The sequence below is a fragment of the Mus caroli genome, chromosome X (genome assembly GCF_900094665.2).
Source record: "Mus caroli chromosome X, CAROLI_EIJ_v1.1, whole genome shotgun sequence".
Lineage (NCBI taxonomy): Eukaryota > Metazoa > Chordata > Mammalia > Rodentia > Muridae > Mus > Mus caroli.
This window is the reverse complement of record NC_034589.1, coordinates 13,903,824-13,914,619: the sequence shown is the minus strand read 5'-3', so window position 1 is coordinate 13,914,619 and position 10,796 is coordinate 13,903,824. Positions and strand designations below refer to the sequence as shown.

General features: G+C 45.5%; 1 protein-coding gene across 3 annotated transcripts in view; it reads right to left on the bottom strand.

Moving 5' to 3' along the window:
- Positions 1–4,081: 4,081 nt before the first annotated feature.
- The window catches only part of Uba1 (ubiquitin like modifier activating enzyme 1), a 22,865-nt gene continuing 16,150 nt past the window's right edge, over positions 4,082–10,796 (bottom strand). For all 3 annotated transcript variants that reach the window (XM_021154136.1, XM_021154139.2, XM_021154137.1), the window contains exons 15-26: positions 9,998–10,163; positions 9,673–9,869; positions 8,325–8,389; positions 7,874–8,069; positions 7,224–7,298; positions 6,907–7,096; positions 5,798–5,886; positions 5,452–5,544; positions 5,138–5,329; positions 4,788–4,889; positions 4,582–4,682; positions 4,082–4,411 (exon numbers count right to left, since the gene is read on the bottom strand). In XM_021154136.1, coding sequence (XP_021009795.1) covers positions 4,276–4,411; positions 4,582–4,682; positions 4,788–4,889; positions 5,138–5,329; positions 5,452–5,544; positions 5,798–5,886; positions 6,907–7,096; positions 7,224–7,298; positions 7,874–8,069; positions 8,325–8,389; positions 9,673–9,869; positions 9,998–10,163 — 1,602 coding nt within the window. In that variant the 3' untranslated portion in view covers positions 4,082–4,275. The remainder of the gene's footprint in view (positions 4,412–4,581; positions 4,683–4,787; positions 4,890–5,137; positions 5,330–5,451; positions 5,545–5,797; positions 5,887–6,906; positions 7,097–7,223; positions 7,299–7,873; positions 8,070–8,324; positions 8,390–9,672; positions 9,870–9,997; positions 10,164–10,796) is intronic.

The window sequence follows — 10,796 nt, the reverse complement described above, 5'->3', positions numbered from 1 at the left end:
AAAAAAAAAAAAAAAGAATGACATTGAAGTCTGGATCCTTCCTGCATCCACTACTCACTCAAGTGTTGGAGTTATAGGCATGTGCCACACACCTGGTTTTATTTGCATTCTACCAACTGAGCTACATCTCCAGCCAATTTGCATTTGTGCCAGGCTCATTGATCAACTTTTAAACAATGAAAAAATAAATGAATGGGATTGGGGCTGGAGAAATGGCTCAGTGGTTACAGACATTTGCTACTCCCCAGAGTTTGGTTCTCAGCATACACATCAAGTGGTTCACACTGTATCTCCAGTTCCTTCTTTTGTTGTTGTGTTTTTTTCGAGACTGGGTTTCTCTGTGTAGCCCTGGCTGTCCTGGAACTCACTCTGTAAACCAGGCTGGCCTCAAACTCAGAAATCTGCCTGCCTCTGCCTCCCAAGTGCTGGGATTAAAGGTGTGCACCACCACTGCCCAGCTTCTAGGAGAAGTTTTATAAAACATATGACATTAAGTGGATAAACATAAATGGACACAAATGTTTCATTTTACATTTTCCCCTTTTCTCATCAGAGTATTACTTTCTATAGTTATCACTTTGACCAATAGTATAAAAAGTATGGCACTAAGGGCCTTAGCATAATAATGCAGCATAGTTAGGATGCCCTCTTCTAGTTTCCTCAAGCATCCTCATGGCATACTCTAAAACACACACACACACACACACACACACACACACACGAACACAGAGACACATTAAAAAAAAACTTATATAGGCCAGGTATGTGGTGCAACCCTCTCTCTGAAGAGAATCCCAGAACTCTCAAGAGGCAGAGATGGTTCTGTGAGCTTGAGGCTAGCCTGGACTGCATAGCTAGCTCCAGGACAGCCAGGGGGCTACATAGAGATTCTGTCTTTAAAAAAGAAAAATGACAAGACTGAGAAGAATGGCTCAGCAGGTAAAGACACCTGGCTGCCAAACTGAACTGCCTAAGTTCTGTCGCTTGGACTCACATGGAGAAACCTACATATGTACATTATGGGATGCCCCTCTCCCAATTAAATGAATGTAATATACTTTTTAAAGTTGTATGTTAGCCAGGCAGTGGTGGCGCATGCCTTTAATCCCAGCACTTGGGAGGCAGGGGCAGGCAGATTTCTGAGTTCGAGGCCAGCCTGGTCTACAGAGTGAGTTCCAGGACAGCCAGGGATATACAGAGAAACAGTATCTTGAAAAAAAAAACCAAAACAAAAACAAATAAATAAAATTGTGTGTTTGTGTATGAACACACTTGTCAGAGGACAACTTGCTAGAATTGGCTCTATCATGTGAGTCTTGAACTCAACATGGTTCAAGACAAGATTTTCTGTAAGCCAGGCTGGCCTGAGCACTGGCTTCTCTTCCAATTACCTCCCCAGTTCTAGGATTACAGATGTGTACCAGTAAGTACACTCAGTTTATGCAGAACAGGAGATTGAACCCATAACTTGGTGCATGCTAGACAAGCACTAGCTACTGTTCTAACTCATGTTAGATTATCTTTTTTCAACTATTTTAGGGGTGGAGAAATGGCTCCGTGGTGAAGAGCACTGGCTGCTCTTCCAGAAGACCCAGGTTCAATTTTCTAACACCCACATGGCAGCTCAACAACTGTAACTCCTCTTTCAGGGGATCTGATTCCCTTATCCATGAAGGAAAAACACCAATATATATAATTGCAGGTATAACAGTACATGTTTGTACCTTGTGTCCAGACCAGAAGAGGCCATGAGATCCCTGGAACCTGAGTTATGGTCATGAGTAGAAATTCAGGTGCAGGAATCCAAACCCAGGAAGAGCATCTATCCAGCCCCTCAATTTTTACCTTAGTTGTATTTATTGTCAGTTCTAAGTTTCATAAGCCTTATGATGGTAATATGTACCAAATACCTATAATAGTGCCTAGCAGTCAGCACTAAACAAATGGTTGAATAATTAGATGGCAAATATCTGCAAGTCTGCTGGATACAGGGGGCCCAACAGTTACCCAATCCTGGCTTTGCTGAGCCGTTTCTTATCAGTTTGGTCTTGCAATGGCGTGCATACAGCAGTAAAAGAGTATGTATGGTAGTGATCTAAGACAGAATTATAGGGTAACTGGTTGTTTTAAATCTTTTGGTTTTAAAGCAGAGTCTCATGTAGTCCAGGCTGGCCTTGAACTTCTGATTCACCTCCATCATTCTAGGATTACAGCTGGTTTTGATAAACAAGGGTGTCAGATACTAGTAAAGTATCAAAGGAATCCAGGAGTAGTGGTGGTAAAGAGACTGAAATGTCTATAGAGAATCAGCTGCAATGGAAGAGTTAGAGAACAAAGTATGCAGGGTGCCCATAAAGGAACTGAGATGGTGGGAAATCAGTACAAACAACAGTGTATGTAGTGCTTGCCTGTCATGGGGTAAGACAATGGGCAGGTGGCAGGTGTCTTCTTGGAGAAGTAACAGCAATAAAGTGCTGACAGTGGGAAAACTTTCCCATTCACCTTGAACAGTTACTATCACTATGAGACACCAGAGGCAAAGTGCCTGTTACCCAAAGTGGCATGGTGAGAGGGTAAAACAGAACTATATGGAATAATAAGGTGAATCCAACAGATCAGGCCAAGAAAAAAAAGTATAGACAGAGAGGTAGGCAAGAGCATTCACTGCCTAGGGCCAGGAGAAAGCTCAGGAGGTAGATGTGGAGACAGGTTGTGATGGGAATTATGCCAAGTTTGGGGACAGGATGAACTATTTCACTGAAGTGGAGAAGGGTCACACCCCTAAATAAGACAGAAAAACTGGTTCCCAGCTATGTTGGAGGCAGAAATCAATGAAGGAAAAAATCCAGGATAGCCAAACGGGTTGGTGTTTGGCACTCTCAGCTAAAACAATGAAGCACAGCTGCTGTGGGCTTGATGGAGCTGTTGATAAGCTTCCTGCTACTACCTGCACTAACCAATTACTCCTTGGCCCCAGTGCCAGCTCTTCTCTGGAAGGTATAAGGCCCAGGTACCTCCTAGGAGGATATATGGGCAGACTGAAGCAGAAAAGAACACTTTCTTCTCCAGATATCCTTAGCCAAGTATGTCCAAAAAAACTGCAGTATGAGCCGGGCAGTGGTGGTGCACACCTTTAATCCCAGCACTNGGGAGGCAGAGGCAGGNGGATTTCTGAGTTCGAGGCCAGCCTGGTCTACAAAGTGAGTTCCAGGACAGCCAGGGCTGTACAGAGAAACCCTGTCTCGAAAAACAAAAAAACCAAAAACAAAAATGAAAACAAAAACCTGCAGTATGCCTCATGACGTTGATGTTCCTTAGTCTGGTTGTTCAGGGCTCCTCAGCATGAACTTGAAATAACTGCACAGGCAATCCTGGTGCTATGGAGAACTATGACTGTAAAGTTCAGCTTGGCCTGGCAGTGGTGGCACATGCCTTTAGTCCCAGCACTTGGGAAGCAGAAGCAGTCAGATCTCTGTGAATTTGAGGCCAGCCTGGTATACAGAGTGAGTACCAGGCCAGCCAGGACTACACAGAGACTGTCTCAAAAGACCAAAAGGATGGCCCAGAATCTGGCTGCTTCAAACTGGGGAAGGGATCTGCCCAAGGGAGAATGCCTAGAACATGCTAACTTAGCCCTTGCAGCCTGATCACTGGTTTTGATTGATTGTATGTGTATACTGTCGCTCCCTTCAGACCCACCATTACAGATGGTTGTGAGCCACCATGTGGTTGCTGGGAGTTGAACTCAGGACCCCTGGAAGAGCAGTCAGTGCTCTTAAGAGCTGAGCCGTCTCTCCAGCCCCCACCTGATCACTGTTAAGTGTATTCTTCATAGTGGATGGAGGCAGCTAGTGATCATGGAGAAGACAGAGTTTGAACCCAGTTCAAGTCACTTAAGTCATATTGACCCAGGTACTGGTTTGCATAACTTCACTGGTACCTCAGGTCTGTTATGCAGAGATATCAATTCCCATTTTTCTCTGCCCAGAAAGCTTATAGCTGGAGTATCCCATTGGGGTACTTATTTGAACCAGAGAACTCTAGAGATACTCCTTCCTTGGAGACAGCCAGGATGGCTACATCTGGGTAATTATCCTTTTATTGGGATTTAGGTTCCAAACAAGGTACAAAGCAGCGGTGAGAGGGTCTTGAGGTTGCTGGGTAATAAGGGAAGGCCAGGCTTGGATACATGGACCACTGCCTGAGGCCAAATGGAAACCAGGATTGGAAAGGATCTGAGGAGGGAGGACTGGGGCTTAGGGGAATGCACGGAGATCAGCGAATGGTATATCGGACATAAGGGACCTCGACGTCCTCGCCGCTTTCATCGTTGCAGCACAGCTCAAGCACCAGTGCCCGCACATGGCGGCCCAGCTTTCTCTTTGACACTCGGCTCACAATCTCTGTCATCCTAGGGAAAGGGGTGAGGGTAAGGGAAGAGGGCCAAGGAGGCAAAGCAAGAGGAAGGGGAGGTAGGTGAGGGCAGGGGAGGTGATGGGTAGGAGTGAAAGAGCTTCAAAAGCTGAGGCTCCCCACCCAAAACAGGGTCCTTCCCAGCCTGCCTGGCAATAGCCTACTCACGGCTGATCCAACCGTTCCTTGAGCTTAGCAGCTGGCATGAAGAAAGAATAGAGCATGGACACACCCTGGGACAGCATGGTGATCTCCAACTTGTGCTCTGTCTGGAAGGCAGGAGAGGGAAACAGCAGTGTTAGATGGCAGGAGAGCCAAAAAGTTATTTATACATCTTGTCCTCCAGGTGAGGGGAGAGGAAGAAAGGGCCTTACCTTAAAGTAATCAAGGAACTGCTTGAGGGTCATCTCCTCACCATTAGGCTGCAGCCCTTGTACTTCAAAGCGATCCCACAATGTCCACTCTTGATTATAGTACTGAAATAAGAAAGAGAATAGGATGTGGGCCATTCCAGAAGTTCCTGCCCTCCCTGCCTTCCCTGCCCCGCTGCATTCAGACCCAGTTAAGTTAGATCTACTGACTTTTATTTCCTTAGTACTCTTGAAAAAAGATGCAGGCATATTTTGATTGTAACTCTGACCTAGTGACCAGGTCTAATGCAAACCAAAGCAAGTTCTATTGAGATACACTTTATTATAGGTCCATCTTGTATGTGGGCACCTACCTGGTGACGAGGTGCAGCAAGAGGTTCAGAAAACCCAAAGAAGGGCAGGGCCAAGTTCAGGAAACCATTTTTGTAGGAATCGAGCTGTTGGTGCCCTTGAACTACCTTGTAGAGCTCCAGACACACAAGGCCAACCACAGCAGCTGTGGTTGTGGCAATGGCTGGGATGATCTTCCCTGCAATCAGCTTGCTCTGAGAAATAGACCAAGGAAAATGTTATCATTTATAAGAGACTGAAGGTCTACAGAACAGGATGGGATATAAGAAACTCAAACCCGAGAGTGGATAGAACATCAGGCTTCAAGTCTCCTGACCTTGTGTCGGTCTGCAGGGGAAATATCATAGTTTTCCGCCCGAAGATTGGATGCAGCCACAATGAAATCCATGTGGAAATTGCTGTCATCATCCTGAATAAGAGTAGTAGATCAGATGAGAAATTTTTCTGGACTCTTGGGATGTAAGTATCCTCCAATGCTAATTACCTGCTGGTCTGTCCCAGATCAGAAGGAAAGCTATGTGGCATTCGAAGCTATGTGGCAGTCCATGATCTGATCACTGTAAAGGCTTGGACTGGCTCCATAGTCCTAGATCCCCATTCCTTACAACCCCGTCTGTGCTTAGCTCACCCCAACTGTCCTATCCAGGGCCCCTTCCAAGCACCTTCTCAAAATCAATGGGGTACATCTTAAATCCGGGTAACTTGTCTGGGCTGGGCAATGTGGCTTTGAGCTCCTCAAGACGGCTGTCATCTGTACAAAAAGAAAAACACAGCCCTTTAGATGCAAATAGTGGGGTAGAAAGCCTTAGGGTATGACAAAGGGTTAATCAGATAAGATTTTGGAGAGATATCCTAGAATCAAGGGTCAAAGGGGGAAAGGCAGAGCAGAACAGAGAGCAAACCTGAAAAAGGCAGGAATAAAGGCTATCAAGATCTAGAGATACACTAGGAGCAGAAACCCTAAGAGGAAGTAGAGTGATCAGATGGATGGGGTGTCAGTCAGTCTTGGAGAGGTAATATATGAGACACAGAAGACATGGTGGGGATATAGGGAAGTATATAAGCATGAATATACAGGAAGGATCCATCCAAGAGGAGATAGAGAGGATATGAAACGAGACAAGATGAGGATGAGATAGGGAAGAGGGAACATGTCATAAGAAAGTTAAGAGGAAACCTGTGGAGGAGGTAGAAGAAAAGACTAAAGGAAATATACAGAGAGGAACATGAAAAGGCAGGTATTTCAGAAAAAAAGATGGGGATGGGGAAGAGAGGAGGCCAATACAAGGGGGGGGGGGGGCTACAGAGCTATAGACACATTTCAGATATCCAAAAGGAAAGGCAGGGGGACTAAATTATGATGGACAACATTAGAGTAAACACATATACAGAGAATCAGGGTGGGAGAGATGTATGGATGGGAAGACACGGGACATGTGGAATGAGACAAAGTGAGCAAGAATCAAAGGAGGAAACCCCTGCTGGAGATCATTGCCCCTAGATGAATAGACTGAGGAAAAGCAGAGAAAATAATAAAACCAAGGCAAATATGCACCAAGCAAGAACAACAAAGTTTGTTTTCCTGGTAAAGAGGAGGGAGAGAGAGAGAGGGAGGGAGGGAAGGGACTGAACCCCCCCCAACAGATTGCCTTCATTTCAGGGGGAGGGAGGTGCAAAGGAAGGTGAGGTCATGGAGCTATTAGTAGAAGACTAATGAAGCTAGGGACAGATAGGGGCAGTGACTTCTGACCAAATGGCCAAACACCCTCACCAACAGAAGCATTGGCGCTCTGCAACTCCTGGTCAGAAACATGAATCTTGACACCAGACTTGGGGGTGAACTCTGGGACTTGTACTGACTGCAGGAGTGAGGCCACAGCAGCTCGGTCTTGGGATCCAGTTAACCCATAGGTCTGGGCAAAAAGGTTGGCAGCAGCCATCACATAATCCAGATGCAACGTCTAGAGGAAGGCAGGGCATGCATGGTAGGGTTAACACGTCTGCCCTGGGATGGAAAGCCACCACCTCCTTCCCACCTACCCATCCTCTCTGTATCTGACCCCAGGAAAACCCAATAAGAAGACTTACATTGTTAACATCAAAAGTAAGTGGGTGTGGACAGCGTTTGGGTCCAGACCAGAAAGGGGCCCCTGAGCTGGTGAGCTAAAACAAAATAAGAGTGTTTCAGGAGTAAGATCTCTGACAATTCAACTCACTACCCTACCCTTGGCTGGGTCCCAAAGAGGGCTGGAATCAGTCATCTAAGACTTACACTGCAAAGTCCTAGCTGAGAAAACCACCAATTCTTAAGACACTTGCTTTACTTGCTAGTCTAGAATGGATCGCCAGGTATGTATTTAGTATTAATAAATACCAATGAATCCTCACAGAAGGCCCTGTGAAACATATTTAACTGTTCCTCCTTCAAGCTAACGAAAGGTACAGAGAAATGACTTGCCCAAGTTTAGAGAAAACTGGGATTTGAATAAATGCTGACTCCCTTGCTCGCAAGTCGAGGATCTTGGCCTCGAGGTTCACTACAACCCTGAAAAAAATCAGGTTAGACACAGTCTACAGCACAGTGAAAAGGAACAGCCAAGTTCTCTTGCTTCAAGGAAATGAGGGACAAAACAAAACGGTCAATCCTCACATCTGGACTAGTTAACTGGGAGAAGCTACTTAAGAGTCTGCAGCAAACTGGTTGCAAGGAAACCCATGTTGCCAAACTAATATGTTACCTGGTCGGGAGGAAAGTTGTGCAGCAGTTGCCGGATGTTGTTACAGTACTGGGTGTGCCAGTGGTGGCAGGCCCAGGTCACACAGTCTCCCCAAGTCTGTGGTCGTTGCAGCACCAGGCTGCGCTGCACAGCCTCCAGCACCTCCAATGGCTGGGTACCAGCCAGCCGCAATGTCCGCTCCACAAATTTGGAGTCTCTGTTAGGGAGTAGAGGGGGCCAAGGGGCAAGATTTTATATATATATATACATATACATACACATACATATAGTGGCCACTGAACTAGGCTCCAGGGCAATCCCACTTTCTCCACAGAAAGCTCCCCATCTTGATCCCCTAACAGCATGAGAACTAAACATTTAGTGTCCTTTGAAAAGTGTGCACCTAGCGCTGAGGATGACAGCTGAATGTCTTTGGTGGCAAGCAGAAGGGTGAGATGTGGAAGTTACTCACGTGAGGTACTGATTAACATTTTCTGCTGGCTGCTTGAAAAGGCCTTCAAATTCATCCCGGGCCCACTGCAGGCAGAGGAAAGGGATTTTATGAAATAGTGGACAAAATAAGCTTCCATAGGCTTGTGAAAGTCCTTATAGATAATGCAAATAGGAAATACCCAGCTACTTAGGAAAGCAGAAGCTCCCAACCTTCCCTACTCCCTCATGAACTTGACCTGGGAAACAACTATCCAATGTACGTGTGGAGAAAAATGTATTAAGACCTGTACATGTGTACTATGCCTTGATAAAAAAAAATGTATATCAGCTAAGAGTATTTTACATCTTAAAAACAGGATTGCTGCAAGTTCAATGCTGGATACAAATGCATCCCTGACTCAACAACAACAACAAAAAAAAAATGATAGAAGTTTTTGCCTAAACCCTAGGTTTGATGAACCTGGGTCATCTGTAAGAATAGCAAGTGCTCTTAACCACCAAGCCATCTCTTCAGCCCCAATTTAAAAGTTATGTGGTCGGGCGGTGGTGGCACACGCCTTTAATCCCAGCCCTTGGGAGGCAGAGGCAGGCTGATTTCTGAGTTCGAGGCCAGCCTGGTCTACAAAGTGAGTTCCAGGACAGCCAGGGCTATACAGACAAACCCTGTCTCAAAAAACAAAACCAAAATTACGTGTATGGGTGTTCTGCATGTATGTTAGTGCACCACATGCATGTAGTACCCATGCAGGGCATCAGATCCCTTGAAGCTGGACGTAACACCACTGTCAAATGTAAATGGTCACGTGGGTGCTTGGAATCTCAACTCTTCTGAAAGAGTAGTCATTGCTCTTAACTGCTGAGCTATCTCTAAGTTGTTATGTATGGTTTTACTCACATCTAATAAGTAGATGTCAAAAATCCACCTGCCTCTGCCAATTCAGTACTGAGATTAAAGGTGCATGCCACCATACCTAGCATAGCAATCTAAGAAAACATGGCAAAACACTGTTAAACTTAGGTAAGGAATATTTCAACATTCACCATTCTTTTCTTTGTTTTGTTTTTCTCAGATTAAGGTCTTGTTTTGTAGTCCAAATGGCCTTGAAATCACAGCAATCCTCTTGACTTAAGACTCTCAACTACTAGTCAGCCAAGACATTTTTGCCTGTCTACATATTGGGAAAAAAAACTCACAAGGAGGAATCACAAGAAGACTAAATAAGTCTTTTTCAGAAATGCTAAACTGCCAGGTGAAAAGAAAGGTGCTAGAAGAAAACATATTTTATGCTTAGGCCTGTAAATACCAGGAAGCCAAGGGACTGGTAAACACAGTCTGCCCTCTTTCCTTTCCCCTGGGCACCACTCACCTGCAGAGTGTGTTCGATGGCATTGGGAAAGTTTTTCAGGGTACAAATGGGGATGGATTTCTCTGGTGGATCCTGGCTAGAGCTGTATGATTCTGTCAGGAAGGGGATTACCACCTGCACGTTGCCCTTTGTACCCAGTGTGCCAGACTCTAGCAGTGGCTTCCGATAGTACACACATCGGCGATCCATGTACATGCCTGTATGATGGGGGTGGGGACAAGGATATGATAGCCTTGAGACAAGAAAAAGCATACTGGGAAAGAACAGGAAAACCCAGACGCCGACTTTTTTGCCCTTGCCTTCTTTACCAGCCTTTAAAACTTACGGGCATCTATGTTGTCCAGGGCATTGGCCACACCATCCAAATTTTGGAAAAAATCATCATCATAGATGCGCTCAGTGTCAGGACCTACACGGTTCTGGTGGCTTGTCACCTGGATGTAAGGATTCATCTGGCGCACAGCTGCAGCGGCCGTGTCAGACTTTAACTTCTGTGAAATCAGGAGATGCAGTTGAGAGTAGAACATGGGTGTATTCACTCAACAGCATAAAGAGCTGTCCCCCTGAACACTCATCTGATGCTAGAAGAATCAGGCCTTGAGTTCAAGAGGCTCCCTGGCTTAGCAGAATATTCTAAGATAATGCCACATGGCCAGGGCTGAGATGGAAAAGATGGTGGCAATGAGATGGAAAAGAAAGCAGAAGACAAGCAAGCATTGTAGACAATGGACTAGCCAGCCACCTGGGGTTTTGTTGATGTGATACCTACTGTTCTTTTAGAGAGTAGCATTGTAAGTTAGAATAGATTTCCCCAAACATAACCAGATGGTTCAACAATAAATAAACATAAGTGTTATGAAAGCAAAGTCAGGTCACGTCCCTCCTGTGCTTAGAACCTTTCCCTGGCTCTTGTTCCCACTTAGGGTAAAGTGAACGGCTTCCCAGGACCTCTCCGAGTGGAAATGAGACCTTCCATAAGGATCATAATGAAATCTACAAAGTAACCGCCCGCCCCCCCCCCCCCCCCCCCAAGCACAACTTTGCTCCTTTCTCCTTTACCAAGTGCCAACAAAGATTCTGTAGCTTACTTTTATATTTTATCCATGTTGTTTCTTTGTTTTGAG